The 16003-nt window shown below is 45.3% G+C and overlaps 1 protein-coding gene across 1 annotated transcript in view; it reads right to left on the bottom strand.

The window, feature by feature from the left end:
- The window catches only part of NRG2 (neuregulin 2), a 317257-nt gene that overhangs the window by 112298 nt on the left and 188956 nt on the right, over nucleotides 1-16003 (bottom strand). The window contains exon 3 of the mRNA XM_073356050.1: nucleotides 9101-9272. Coding sequence (XP_073212151.1) covers nucleotides 9101-9272 — 172 coding nt within the window. The remainder of the gene's footprint in view (nucleotides 1-9100; nucleotides 9273-16003) is intronic.

Below are 16003 nucleotides of genomic sequence, written 5' to 3' on the forward strand. Positions count from 1 at the left end.
CTCTGCTGTGGTTTTGCTATTGTGTTCGTTTCTTGCTGGGTAATCTCTTCACATTCCTATCAATGGCATGTTATTTAAATTTAGCAAGCGATAAAACACCAGCCAATACTTTCTTCCACCCAAGAGGTAGGTTTCCTTTCTATGCAAGGCAGGCCTGTCCAAGCCTGTTCCTAATTAGCGATGGAACATGCAGTTCAGAAGCAAGGAATCAGGATTTTTTCCCTCCCTCCCATGAACTCATTGAGAAGGAGGACTCCCCTGCCCTGTGGCACTGGAAGGTTGTGCTTGTAGTTAACAAAACAGATAGATAATGGATGAGAAATCTGAGCTTTTGACTTACAGGTAGTTGCTAGTCTCCTTGGTACAATACACTCTATTTCATAGCAAGTTTCCCATTCAAAAAGCACTCTATTCAGTTATCAATACTTAGCCCTTATATGGTACTTTTCATTCTTAGATCTCAAAGGGCTTTACAGTGGGGTGTGAGCCCTCATTTTAGAGGTGGGGAAATGGAGGAACAGAGAGGTTAAGTCAATGAGCAGGTCTCTTGACTCCCATTCTAGTGCTCCATTCACTGGACCCCACTGCATAGAGAATAAGATATTTCAAGAGGATCACAAAGAATTAGATTTAGATCTATGATCTAACAGTAACACAGACACATGTGTAGGATTTCTAAGAAACCAAAAAGCCCAATTCTGGCAATACCATCAGCTCTGTGGGAGCATTAGTCTTTGGTGCTTTCTTCAAGAAGAGAGGTTTTCCCTGCTCTCCTTGCCCAAGATTTTCCCTCCCCAACATTATCCTCTGAAGGACAATAGGGGTTTGAATCTTCTGCCCCAGGATGTTCTTGGACAACCCACCTCGCTGGGATACCAAGATTCCCACAGGGTATGAGTGGGGTCAGGTATTTAGCCATGGGGGTTCTTCCTACGCATACAGAGTTGAATAGATCCTCATTTGATGGTTGCTTACCATCAATAGCAGCAGTGGGGACAGAGAACCTAACTAGCTGTAAGCTGGAGCTTGATAAGTTCATGAACAGGATAATATGACAGGGTTCCCTGTGAAAGCAATGAATCCCATGGGCTCATAGACCCAGGCGGTCCCTTCCAGTTCTATGTCCATATTTGGCTCAGACAGACATTTTTCCAAGGCCATCTTGGTTGGGTTCCCCTGGAGCACCGAGTAAGGATCCCCCTCTCCTTTTTGGGAGCCCTTCAGCACTGATGGACTTCATTCCCTCCTATCTTTTCTTTCAGGGTCTCTCCTGCTGCCACTAGGGCCTGTTTTGGAGTATTTGTAGCTCTGATGGGCAAGATATTTTCAGACACAAACAGAGCTCCTGGATCCTTCACCTGGGATTTGAACAGGGCTGTTTGTAATGTGTTTCATGCTTTCAGCCAAGGCCAGAAGGCAAAGTACCAAATCATTGCCAAAATCCTGACTGCCTGCTGTCACAATTTAACTGAGCTAGCAGTTTTGTCCCACCCTCTGTGTGACAAATGAGGGAAAGGGGAGATCTTCCTTGCTAGAGCAAGGGGCAGTCACGTTTAGAGCAGCCCTAAGGTTTGCCTGATTACCACTTTGGTAGACAAGTCCCTGGCTCTGCATAGGTAACCAGCCCCATGAAGGGAGAGTCAGAAATGCCAGGGTGCTTTCAAGGCTCTCTCACCAGAAAGCAGGGATAGGAGCAGAGTGCTAGGATGGATGTCTGTCAGGAGAGGACTTGGGATGCACCTTGGGACTGAGGTGTCTTTTCAGGTCAGGCACACTCTTCATTGGTGACATAGCAGGACTCCTGCTTTAGGGTGTGTTAAGATTTGGGACTTTTATTCTGCCAGAAGGAAGAGCTTTTATCACCTAACATGTTTCTGGCCTGTCACTGGCCGCAGCCCAACTTGGTGCCATGGAAACTAGTAAATGCAGCATTGTTACTTGACAGGAGTGTCTTGAGGGAAGAGGATTGGTTCTTCCTCACACTTTTACTTCTGTTTCAGGAATTACTGGGCACCCATCACCATGCTACCCAGGCACTCTTTGGGTAGGTGGGAAACCACCTTCTTCCAGCAAGCCAGCTTCACTATCTGTCAGAGGGTGCCAGGCAGGAGGCAGAGGGCTCTCGGGTCAGGGACAGCAGCAGGAAGATGTTACAGCCGGTGGGAGGAAGAGATCTCTGGTTAGGGTGCTAGCCTGATACATAGGAGTCCCAGCTCCAAGACAGATCTTCTGTGGGGAGCATGGAGAAGTCATTTAATCCTTCTGGGCCTCAGTTCTCCCAGCTGTGCAATGGGGATAACAGCACTGCCCTACCTCACAGGCCAGTTGTGAGGATAAGTTAAAGATTGTGACATGCTCAGATACTACACTAAAAAGGGCCATATAAATCCTTCTTGCCTACCTAGGATGTTCATTGGTAATTTCTACATAACATCCTAGACCCCTGTTAACACAAGTCCATTCACAGCCAACACCATCTGCCCTGTGTGACTGTATGCATATGCAATTACAGAGAGGCTGGTTACAGTGCCACGGTTTGATTGTGTTAATAAGTCCATTCAACGCCCTCTCTTGACCAACTCTGTAACTTTCCATAGCAAGGAGGTGTTACATTAATCACAGAAAGATCGGTGATGAGTGAGACCAATAATTTTTGAGGTGATTTTGAAATCTAAAGGATTAAAATTGTTCTAATGGCAAGTAATCAACATTGTAATGTGGTAAAATGGCTCAATGTGTTGTCATTGATTTCTTTTAGTCACTTCTAATTTTAAAAATTAATACTATACCTGCCCTAATAAGGATAGATGTAATATTTTTCACACTCTTATGCATTGGATATGGTAGCAGAAAATTAACTTTCAGACTTCCAAGTGACCAAACAGTCCTAGATTTATAGGCTGTTTCTTTGTCAGCTGTGTCAGGACATACAAAGTCAGAAATGGATGGCTTGGGGAGTTACGTGATACATCAAATGTCAACACTGCTCTGAAAAATGACTAATTGTCAAATCATTATGAATCAGTGCCTGCGGGGCGTGTTGTTCTGCTACCACATTCCCAAGCCTTCCTAGAAGAGAAAGCTTCTCCATAGCTGCGGTCTCTTGCCAACTCTTTACAGTTATTTCCTGTTTATAGGTCAGATGTTCTGTCATGTAAAGGATTATACATGGAGAAAATGTCATGGAAAATATTTTACATCCAATACTTCCATGATGTTGCATAAAATGAATCAATGTTCCTACTCTATTCATTCCAATAAATTATGCAGGTGGATATGTTGTCTGGTGTCATGGGACCCCCTAAATGTTATCATGCATGTATAAACCACAACTAGCTTCTGTAGAGCTTTGAATCAGATCTCAAAAGTGCTTTACAAAGGTCAGTGTAATTATCCCCATTTTACAGGAAAACTGAGGTACAGAAAGATGAAGATTTGCCCAAGGAGTAGGCAGTCTCATAGCAGAAGCAATAATGGTGGCTGATAAAGATCTTTACATTGAAGTTCTCACCAAATACAGAATGGTTATAATACAATGAGTTTGCCTAGTTTGGTAGCCTATTGCACAGACCATAGGATTGCTGCGGGGAAGGTTCTTCTCCTACACAGGATATGTAGAGCAGAGTGTGTAAAGGACCTCTTCCCCACAGGAAAAAAGTCTTCTCCACAATATGGTGAACCTTTAGGAAAGCAATGTCAGAGTAAACCTGTGAGGGGTTCTAGGTGGAAGGCAAGGCTGGGAGCAAGATGATCCGATCACCAGACAGGCCTTGTGTGTGTTGTGTTCAACCACAGTGTTTGGGTATGAAGGCACTGTCATCTCCCCTCTTCCTCACAGAGCTCCCACTACCTCCACACCTCTCACACTGAGATGCTATGAGACACTCACTGGCCCATGCCATAGCGTCTCCCTTTCACCTACAGCATCTGCACAGAGAAATACAAAAAAAAAAAGTGGTGGTTTACTGCCTCTGAGAGTTTGCCCTTCGCCTGCATAAGCAGGTGGGTATTTATCCAGCAAGCTGGGCAGGCGTGTGGCAATGGTCAGAGAAGCCCCTTCCTGATTTTATATATTTATAAAAAAGCAAAGAGCTGGGCACCAGGGCAGCTGCCTCCCAAACAAAGTCTACTGCACCCTGCCAGTCTCCCCTGGTGCAGGGGCTTCTTCAAGCATGCACCTGCAGTCCAAAGGTCATTGAAAACATTCCCCTCCTGGAAGTCTCAGTTTATTTAGTCCCTACACAGTCTGACCTTCCAGGCCCCAACCCCAGTTCTGTGTCTCTCTCCCCTGGGCAGCACAGCAAGGGGAGGAGATGACCAGCTATCTGTGGAGAAAGAAGTGGTTCAGGACTATTTAGAAAAGCTGGATGAGCACAAGTCCATGAGGCCGGATGCACTGCAGCCGAGGGTGCTAAACGAGTTGGCGGATGTGATTGCAGAGCCATTCGCCATTAACTCATGGCTATCGGGGGAGGTCCCAGAAGACTGGATAAAGGCTAATGTAGTGCCCATCTTTAAAAAAGGGAAGGAGGATGATCCTGGGAACTACAGGCCAGTCAGCCTCACTTCAGTCCCTGGAAAAATCATGGAGCAGGTCCTCAAGGAATCAATTCTGAAGCACTTAGAGGACAGGAAAGTGATCAAAACAGTCAGCATGGATTCCCCAAGGGCAAGTCATGCCTGACTAACCTAATTGCCTTCTATGAAGAGATAACGGGCTCTGTGGATGAAGGGGAAGCAGTGGATGTGTTATTCCTTGACTTTAGCAAAGCTTTTGGTATGGTCTCCCACAGTATTCTTGCCAGCAAGTTAAAGAAGTAGGGGCTGGATGAATGGACTATAAGGTGGATAGAAAGCTGCCTAGATTGTCGGGCTCAACAGGTAGTGATCAATGGCTCCATGTCTAGTTGGCAGCTGATATCAAGCAGAGTGACCCAAGGGTCAGTCCTGGGGCTGGTTTTGTTCAATATCTTCATTAATGACCTTGAGGATGGCGTGGACTGCACCCTCAGCAAGTTTGCAGGTGACACTAAACTGCGTGGAGTGGTAGATACGCTGGAGGGTAGGGATAGGATACAGAGGGACCTAGACACATTAGAGGATTGGGCCAAGAGAAATCTTATGATCTTCAACAAGGACAAGTGCAGAGTCCTGCACTTAGGAAGGAAGAATCATCATAGAATATCAAAGTTGGAAGGGACCTCAGGAGGTCATCTAGTCCAACCCCTGGCTCAAAGCAGGACCAATCCCCAACTAAATCATCCCAGCCAGGGCTTTGTCAAGCCTGACCTTAAAAACCTCAAAAGAAGGAGGTTCCACCACCTCCCTTAGTAACACATTCCAGTGCTTCACCACCCTCCTAGTGAACAAGTTTTTCCCAATATCCAACCTAAACCTCCCCCACTGCAACTTGAGACCATTACTTCTTGTTCTGTCATCAGCTACCACTGAGAACAGTCTAAATCCATCCTCTTTGGAACCCCCTTTCAGGTAGTTGAAAGCAGCTATCAAATCCCCCCTCATTCTTCTCTTCCGCAGACTAAACAATCCCAGTTCCCTCAGCCTCTCCTCGTAAGTCATGTATTCCAGGTCCCCTAACCATTTTTGTTGCCCTCCGCAGGACTCTTTCCAATTTATCCACATCCTTCTTGTAGTGTGGTGCCCAAAACTGGACACAGTACTCCAGATGAGGCCTCATCAATGTCAAATAGAGGGGAACGGTCACGTCCCTCGATCTGCTGGCAATGCCCCTACATATACATCCCAAAATGCCATTGGCCTTCTTGGCAACAAGGGCACACTGTTGACTCATATCCAGCTTCTCGTCCACTGTCACCCCTAGATTCTTTTCTGCAGAACTGCTGCCGAGCCATTCGGTCCCTAGTCTGTAGCGGTGCATGGGCTCTGCAGGACTCTGCACTTGTCCTTCTTGAACCTCATCAGATTTCTTTTGGTCCAACCCTCTAATGTGTCTAGGGCCCTCTGTATCCTATCCCTACCCTCCAGCGTATCTACCTCTCCTCCCAGTTTAGAATCCCATGCACTGCTACAGACTAGGGACTGAATGGCTAGGCAGCAGTTCTGAAGAAAAAGGACCTAGGGGTTACAGTGGACGAGAAGCTGGATATGAGTCAGTGTGTCCTTGTTGCCAAGAAGGCTAATGGCATTTTGGGCTGTATAAGTAGGGGCATTGCCAGCAGATCAAGGGACGTGATCATTCCTCTCTATTTGACATTGGTGAGACCTCATCTGGAGTACCGTGTCCAGTTTTGGGCCCCACACTACAAGAAGGATGTGGAAAAATTGGAAAGAGTCCTGCGGAGGGCAACAAAAATGGTTAGGGGACTGGAACACATGACTTACGAGGAGAGGCTGAGAGAACTAGGATTATTTAGTCTGCAGAAGAGAAGAATGAGCGGGGATTTGATAGCTGCTTTCAACTACCTGAAAGGGGGTTCCAAAGAGGATGGATCTAGACTGTTCTCAGTGGTAGCTGATGACAGAACAAGGAGTAATGGTCTCAAGTTGCAGTGGGAGATGTTTCGGTTGGATGTTACGAAAAACTTTCACTAGGAGGGTGGTGAAGCACTGGAATGGGTTACTTAGGGAGGTGGTGGAATCTCCTTCCTTAGAGGTTTTCAGGTCAGGCTTGACAAAGCCCTGGCTGGGATGATTTAGTTGGAGATTGTTCCTGCTTTGAGCTGGGGGTTGGACTAGAGGACCTCCTGAGGTCCCTTCCAACCCTAATCATCCATGATTCTCATTCCCACAGTTGGGTGCCAATTGAATCACCACTGCCAGGCTTTACCTGGCCTGAGCTTAGTCTTCAGGCTACGACTTCCAAATTCCCCTAGAATAAGGGTCTTCTTCCTACCTCAGTAGGCTACTTCCAGCCCTCCTAGTTGGGACAGCTCCCCCAAGCTCAGGGTCTGCCTTGCAAGAATTTTTCCTCACTATCTATTACAGCTTCCTGAACTTGCAACTTCCTGCTGCCCTTTATAGGGGACACCTGTCCTACAGCAGGGCCCATTAAGGCTGTTAATGGGCACAGGTGGGCTGGAGCAGTTCGTTCTTAAAGGGCTGGGTCCACATTGTGCCTTGCACGTGATTCACAAGACTCAGGCTGCATCACTTACACACACTGCCGATGAGGGACAGGGCTCCCACCCATAGAAAGACTCTTATCTCCAGGACACTGGGATAGAGGCTAACATGACAGAACTGTGGCCTGGCAGGAGAATTCTTTCCTGCAGCACAAAAGGGGGGGCAGGGTCCCCAGGCCCATCACCCTTAGTGGCAGCTGATATATCTCCTGACATGGGTATGCCTCCATCTATATAGGGCAGGAAACTATGACTCTTCCCTCTGCAGCATTAAACCCTTAATGGGCGCAAAGGGGGATGTCACTGTGGCCACTTCACTGGAGAAGGATCCACATGTTCATCTTCTCACCCTGCTTGGTGCTATGCAATAGACAATGCTGGCCTTAGAGCAGCCCAGGCTTCTGGCCCCTGGAGTTGATCGGAGATACCAAGCATCACCGACTGTGCAACACACATCCTCGCACCGGCTACCCAACTCCACCTGCCCCTGGCTGGCTCAACACTGACTCCACTTTAAAAGAGCTTCATCCCAGATGTACCAAGTGTTGTCCAAAGGGACCCCTGGAGAACCCCATCCCTTCCCCTGCTACAGAACTAGGAAGATGGTTTTCTCATCATCACCTTTAGCCACACTAGGAGAAAACAGCTGTTGAACCTTCTGAATTAGCTACTATATGTGTAAGGGACAAAAGAGGTAGAACAAGAGACCAGTTTCCTCTTTGCATTGAAAAGGATTAGATAAGAGAAGGAAGCAGCAATTTCAAGGGAAGGCAGGAAGGATTTAATTCCCACCTTCATAGAATCATAGAATTTCAGGGTTGGAAGGGACCTCAGGAGGTCATCTAGTCCAACCCCCTGCTCAAAGCAGGACCAATCCCCAACTAAATCATCCCAGCCAGGGCTTTGTCAAGCCTGACCTTAAAAACCTCAAAAGAAGGAGGTTCCACCACCTCCCTAAGTAACGCATTCCAGTGCTTCACCACCCTCCTAGTGAAAGTTTTTCCTAATATCCAACCTAGACCTTCCCCACTGCAACTTGAGACCATTACTCCTCGTTCTGTCATCAGCTACCACTGAGAACAGTCTAGATCCATCCTCTTTGGAACCCCCTTTCAGGTAGTTGAAAGCAGCTATCAAATCCCCCCCTCACTCTTTTCTTCTGCAGACTAAACAATCCCAGCTCCCTCAGCCTCTCCTCATAAGTCATGTGCCCCAGCCCCCTCATCATTTTTTTTTTGCCCCCCGCTGGACTCTCTCCAATTTGTCCACATTCTTTCTGAAGTGGGGGGACAAAAACTGGACGCAATACTCCAGACGTAGCCTCACCAGTGCCAAATGGAGGGGAATAATCACTTCCCCTGGTCTGCTGGCAATGCTCCTACTAATCTCCAGCGCTGGGACTTAGAAGACTTCTGTGATGCTTAATAGCCCAGCAAGAGAGCTCTCAGCACTAGCCTTCATAAACTCCTCCACCCTTCTCCCCCCAGGAAAGGAGCTATGCAGGTGGAACCCCGGTGCCCTTCTCCTACTCAGGAAGGTTCTGCAGCAGTACACAACAGTTTAGGAGAGGAAGTAAAGAGGAATAGTACATCCAATTGAAACAGCAAGTCAAATTTAGGAAATCAGAAATGGAATTTGCCCAGGACACTGCGGTTCATAATGCTACTCTTGTAAAAATGATTGCAAGTGGTCAGTTTCATTCTTCCAGCAGCACAGTGCTCTCAAACACCATCTCAGGACCTCAGTTAATACTAACTCTGAAAACAGGATGCCACCTACAGCACTGTAGAAATTTTTTGGTGGTCTCCTGCCCAAGTACCAACCCAGACCAACTTACCTTGTGAAATCTGACAGCAGCATCCCTGCAGAAGGGGATATGGGTGCAGGATAAATAGAAACAGCTACTTGAATGCTGACAAGAGGCAGTCTGATGTATGACATTTATACCAGACATTTGTTAATTATTATGGTGCAAAGCAATCAAGTTTTATACTTACTTGCCATTCCCGTATTTTATTCGGATGTCCTTGCTCTTCTTCAGTTCTTTGCCATCTTTATACCACTTGTAGGCGGGCTGGGGATTCCCTGCCATAGCCTCACATTTCAGCGAAATCTTTTCCCCAACATGAACATTTGGGCTTTTCAGTTTCTTCAGTTTTGGAGGAACAGCTGTGAAGAGAGACATCAGACTAGTTGTGAAAACCTGCCTCTGTAAGGGGCACAGGGCAAGGTAAGTTATACAGTTGAGTTTCCCTCTGCTGGGGCTCTAAGAGTCACAGCTGATCTGCAGCTGCATTTACTATATAGTGACTCAGGGGTTGGATCCTTGTCTAAATACTCATTAGCGTCATTATTTCTTAAAAAAAGCAAACAGGTGGATTGTCACAGCTGAATATGCTGGGAAGGAAGCAGGCCCCTAACTTCAGATGAAGGGCAGGCTCACCAGTTTCCATCTTTGCCCCACATCTGCTGCAGATTTCCAGACCAATAGCTCCTGTTTTTCTCATGCACAAAGACAGGCTCTGTGCATTTCCAGGTGCACAAAAGAGATGAGGTTTTATTCTGCTTCCCGGATCGGCAAGCCAGGCTGAACACAGCGCAGCAGGAGCTCACGATGGATTTTTCTCATTCTGCCATTGCTGCTGCTAACCGTTTTGCTACGACATCTTCTTTTACCTTGCTGCTGCTGACAGACACGCTGTTGATCTCACCACCTCTGCTGCTCAGAGTTGTACTATTTGACTACTGAAGGAGAAGGAAATGGGCTGGGGGTCATTCTCTTCCCCTCTAGCTGCGTGCACTGATGATTTCCTGGTGCTCATGTGCCTGCCTGTACAATCTGGGGATGTACTGTGCATTAGCTCTTCTGGTGCTAAGAGGGGAAGGCTGAAACATGACCTAGCAGGGGAAACAAGTGCTGGTACAAGTGGTCACTCTGCCATTCGACACTACAGCCAAACAGGACTCCTACACTGAAAACTCTACCTTTGCAAACGGCTAAGGTGGGAGGGGCATCAGTTCCTGGGGCCACAGGTGGAGGCATGACAGAATAGAGATGACTGGGAAAGATCTTTACAAATCCCTAGAAGTGGAACACCTGACAGGTCGACTTCTAGTATGAGACCTGCTTCTGCGTGTGACCTTTCCTGGATGCTTCAGAGAAGGGAAATAAATTAACTATGCATCTGGAAAATTGGATAAGGTTGTACCATTCGCTCTTAACAACCCACAGCCAGGGATTATATTATGCCCTAAGCATGAGGATCAGCAACCTTTGCAATTTTTGTCTTACAGCTGTAACTGCACTCTGTTCTCTTTGAACATGTATTATTTTAAATCTTACCTTTTAAAAGAAAGTCAGTAGGTTATATTTGTCTTAAAATCCTGCAGCAGTGAGTTCCACTTGTTAATTATATGTTGCAGATAAAGTATTTCCACTCTGAAATATACATTGGTTGTCTTTGAATTTCACTGAGTGGCCTATCCTTGTGATATGGGACAGCAATAAGAGATAAAGAATCAGATGGGCTTCATTATACCAGTTACTCCTGGGGGAATTTTGCATCACTCATGTGCGCAGAATTCATGGCCCCCACAGATTTCTTTGCTTCCCCACAGAAAAATTACTTCTGATGGGGAAGCAAAGGGAGCTGCAAGACCGGTCACACGCCCCTCCCCAGCAGTGCAGGCAGGTCAATTTGACGCCCAGAGCAGCCAGGAGAGAGGTAAATCACTGTCAGGGGGTGGGGCTGGGCAGTTGTGAGAGTGAGAGAGAGCGAGACACACACTCTGTCCCTCTTGCTCACTATTGCAGCATGCTTGGCATGGAGGGCAAGGGCTTTGAGTGTTTTCTGAGGAGATAGGATTGGGGCAGGTTCTGTCCCCTCAGGCAGAGAAGAATGTAGCAGCCTGCCTGCTTAGTGAATTCCTCCAGCAGTATAAAACAGGTATAAAAAATGTAAGGCTTCTTTACATTGCCAGAGTGGTGTGAAGGAGCCTTATGGTCAAGGACAGTATGGCCTTACACATGCTTATGTTGCTTTAGGGATTCGAACTGGTTTAAGTTTTTGGACTGAAAAAATTTCCTATCAAAATGTGCTCCATGAACTGCTTGCTACTGACCTTCCTGGAGATGGTCAGTAGCCAATATAAATCTCAGAGTAGCAGCTGTGTTAGCCTGTATTTGCAAAAAGAAAAGGAGTACTTGTGGCACCTTAGAGACTAACAAATTTGAGCATAAGCTTTCGTGAATCCACTGAATGCATTCGATGAAGTGAGCTGTAGCTCACGGAAGCTTATGCTCAAATAAATTTGTTAGTCTCTAAGGTGCCACAAGTACTCCTTTTCTTTTTGCAATATAAATTGTGAGTTTGAGTTCCCAGCCCTCACTTGTTCTTCGGTTGCCTATGATGTGGCACTGAGCATATGGCTGCATCTATTTGTTGACTAATAACTAGAAGTAAAGGGTCAATTCTAGCCACATTACTATTAGACAGAGGGGATTGGAGATTTCCTCCAATGCTCCCCACTCCCATTCTCCATCCATTGTATTGTAGTTTAAATAAACAAACAAAATAATTGAAACCAGCATGATTATATTGTGTTCTTTTGACAAATAAAATAAGCAGAATTTTGCAGAATTTTAAAATGTTGTGTGCAGAATTTATTTTTTGGTGCAGAATTACCCCGGGAGTAGCCAGTCATCATTTTACAGACCTGTTATATTTCCTCTCTTTCGTCTTGCCAAGCTAAATAATCCTAGACTGTTGGGGTTTTTTAACTGCTGTCTTTATTGAAGGTTATTATATACAAATGAAAACAGGCAGAGTAACAACACTAACAGAGACATACTGAATGCACAGAAAAGTCTAAAGATAATCTTGGAGTTGGTCCAGTATATCCAGGGGCGCAAGAAAACATGTGCAGAAGGAAAGGAAGGGAAATGGAACAGGTGGCAAAAGGTACGTATACACTGCAGACTCCTTTCGGCGGCACGTAGAATACATACATGCCATGGGTATAAACAGCAGTGTAGACAGTGAGGCACTGCTTAGGCAAGTAGAGACATGCCAGAACCCTCTGGTTAAGGATCTGGGTATAGACCCTACACAGCTCTGTACACGCCCAAGCAGCACCTCCCATGTCTACCCTGCTATTTTTAGCAATGCAGCATCCAGCTGCTGAAGTATTCACCCGCTGCAGGGAAAGCTCCAGTGGTGAGGAAAGACTCTGGGAGCAGGGAGGCAGCAGGGAAAGATTCTGAGAGCTCCCCGCTGCTGAAGCCTTTCTCCGACACAGGTAGCTACATGCTGCAGTGTGGGTGCAGCCTGCTTTCACTGCAGCACGTAGCCACACATACCCCAGACGCTGCCGCAGGAGCTGTGCAGTGTAGCCGTAGACAAAGAAACGTGTGCAGGGAAAGAGAGAGAGTACCAGCACAGCTGGGAGGGGGAATAAACGGAGAGCTGTGGAGCAGGCAGTGCATTTAGTGCAATAAGTGTTCTGTGCTTTTTGAAGAAAGAGAGAACAAAATGCATGAAATACTTCCCTAGCATTATTTCTGCATGTCAGCAGCAATCGTGGTAGTGGTCATCAGGAAGTTATGCAATCGTGAATGGCAGTGGAGGTCTAAAACATTTATTTAAGAGGTGGTTTACAGAATGAAAAGGTTTTAGACACCTGCCTTACAATTCATCCATTCAGAGGAGAAGTAAAGGATCCTTTTGAGGAGAGGGACGGTGCCGGGGGGGGGGGGTGCACCTGAGCTGCTCAGTTAGAGGAAGTCTACAGGAGTGGCCTCTCTTCAAGTGTGGCAGGTGCTGTGACTCTGGCTATGTTCATCTCAAGCCAGAGAAAAGCCCAAAGAGCATGGATGACAGAGGAGTGTGACGGGGCTATGGAGATGCATGTCAGCTAGAAATGGGGCAAATGCCCCCTCACGTTTCTCAAACTTGGGAGTTCCAGCAAACTGGAACTTGCATCCCAGGCACCTCTGGTTTTGCAAACACAAAAAACCTTCTCTTTTACTGATCTTTGCTTTGAAGTGAATCATACACCAAAAAGCATGCATGCAAGTGAAAGGGAAATAGCTCTGTTCTCTCCCCAGAATGCAGGTACATAGAGAACTTGCGCTGTGAAAGGTTATTGCGAAAAATAGGATCATCAAGTCTGTTTGTGCATAGATTCATAGAGATTAAGGCCAGAAGGGATCATCATATCTGATGACCTGCATTACACAGGCCACAGAATCTCAAACAGTCATTTCTGCATCAAGCCGATAACATCTCTTAGAGCTACAGCGTCTTTTAGAAAGCTATCCAGTCTTGATTTAAAGAATGCAAATGATAGAGAATCCAACATCTCTCTCAAGAAGGTGTTCCACCGGTTAATTAACCTCACTATTAAAAGTGTGACCCTTATTTCTAGTCTGAATTTGTCTAGCTTCAGCTTCCAACCATTGGTTTTCGTTAAACCTTTCTCTACCAGATTGAAGAGCTACCTACCATCAGAAATCTCTTCCCCATGTAGTTACTTTTAGACCATGATCAATTCACTTCTTAGTTTCCTCTTGGACAAAATAGACAGACTGAGATTGCTTGGTCTTTCACTTAGCAGGGTTATTCGTTTACATCATAGCTGCCTCCATTAACTTTTAATTAATTTACAGCATTGACATTAGCCTGGTTCCCATTTTTTGAACCAATTTACTTCATGAAATTCCACTTATGGCTGACGAAGTTATTGGGAACAGTATGAAGTAAGTTGTGCTCCCCTTCTTCAATGCTTTGAATGGGGGGTTTTCCCCTGCACAGATTGGGATGGTCAAACCCATTAACTTCATGCCATAAGAAAGTGAGCAGTGACAAACATTTAAGGAGATGATGGAGGCAAGTTAAATGTCCCCAAGTCCCAAGGAAAAACACACACTTCCCTCAGTCCACCACGTGACAATATCAAGTATAAATGGAAGAGCAGAACAACACTGCTTGCAGGTAAAGCTGGGATAATTATTCATGCATATACTTTGAATTCTACACATTAATTTGTATTCAAAGGTATTTGATGGACACTCCCTGCAAAAGCATATTTCAGATCTGGATTGGTCACAAACAATTTCTTTCAACTAGGTCTTTGAGTACTCCAAATTCATGGTATGTGACTATTCACCTAACTTGTATGCTACTATTTCTGCTCCCTGATTCAGCACCTGAAAGTTTTATTAACAGAGGAAGGAAATCAAAAACATTTTGTGCTGGGTGTCTGGACACATATTTGCAAGATTTTAGCTTTCTGTAATCATTCTTGTGGCCAATACAGAGGTTCATGGAGAATAAAGAAGAATCAGCTGCAGGTAGAACCAATAAGTATTGTCCTCCACTGGCTAGAAAGGCTGGAGCAGGCAGAAGACAATCAAGGCCCAGAAGGTTGTATAAAAAGTTCTGGGTGAAGCGGGGATAGAGGAGAAAGGATTGCTCCTTAACTTAGCCCCTGACCAGGCCTCTTTGGATAATTCTGCACGTTTTTGTTTGAGTCAGTGAATGAGTTTTGTTTACTTTGAGGAATGTAAGGCCCAGGTGGACTATCCTGAGTTGACTATTAATTTGACTTCTGTGAGACTTCTTGAGCTTGTTTCACTAGATGCTCCATTGGCTCAGATGAGCCTGTGACACCCAGCTCCTGGAATCAAGTGATTATGTGAGACTCTCTGCTTTCACTTAAAAAAGAAATAAGTAAGTTTCTAGCTCCTGTGGTTGCAGAGAAAAGCTGGAAAATGTGAATCTGAAAGTTTCAAAATCCAGGAAGCAAATAAAAAAGCCCCACATTTATTATTTTTGAAATCTAATGATTTTTGGATACATGAGGTTGACGATACGATGCTTGCAAATATTGGTGAATAAAATTAATGGCACTCAGTTGCATGAATTTCACAAATCTTTCTTGACATTTTTTTCCCTGCTCTAGTGGGTAAGTGTAAATAGCTACAGGTACATCAATGAATGGGAGCTTGGCTGTTAAGTTTCAAAAGGCCCAGGATTTGGGACTAAATAGGTTTAGTTGCACTAAGACTAGTCCTGTAGGGCTTTTTGCACAGAAATTCAACAAAATCTACTTGAGGTATGAGTAAGGTGAGAAGTTCCCCATAAAACATCCTAAAACTCATACTTTAAACCTAGTGGAGAAGAGGCTGTGGAGAACCACAAAAGATGCATGGAAGGAACGCTCATTCTGTAGTCACTGAAATTAAATAGCTCAAACAACCACCAACATAGGCCTAGAGAACTAAGCTAATACCAAAACCAACCGAGATATGAAAAACACACACATCCAGTTCTGTAACCCATCTGAATGTGTGGTCATGCTCCAGCTGTCATTCTCTGCATTCTAAACCAGATTTACTGTTAACACCTGTAGCTCGCACAGCAGCAAGACACCAGGATTTGCATACCCATCGCCTACTCAATGGCAAACAACGTCAGTTACAAAACTGAAATTTTAGCCCTAACTAAGTTGCCTGGATCTCTTTAAGATCCACCTTATAAGGTCTGATCCAGACACGTTTAATTTACAGTTGTTTATATTTGGTGTTGCACTGAAGAGCCTTGATAAAAACACATCATATATTTCAGGCACCTAGAGGATGCCCAAAAGCATCTAGGTACCTTCACCAAAAACAATCATAAATGGGCAGCATGCATAAATGAAACCACACCCCACCTACAATGTACAATATATAAACAACTCCACAACAGGCATAAAACAGAAGGAAGGAGTCCTAGGAAAGGTGCTTTATAAATTAAGAAATAGTTCATAATATACTCCACGGCCACCATTTTAAAAGGGGAAAATCAAATATCCTTTGTTGTGGAAGATCCTATAACAGCAGCACTCAACCTTTGACT

Source organism: Lepidochelys kempii, chromosome 8 (assembly GCF_965140285.1).
Source record: "Lepidochelys kempii isolate rLepKem1 chromosome 8, rLepKem1.hap1, whole genome shotgun sequence".
Classification (NCBI taxonomy): domain Eukaryota; kingdom Metazoa; phylum Chordata; order Testudines; family Cheloniidae; genus Lepidochelys; species Lepidochelys kempii.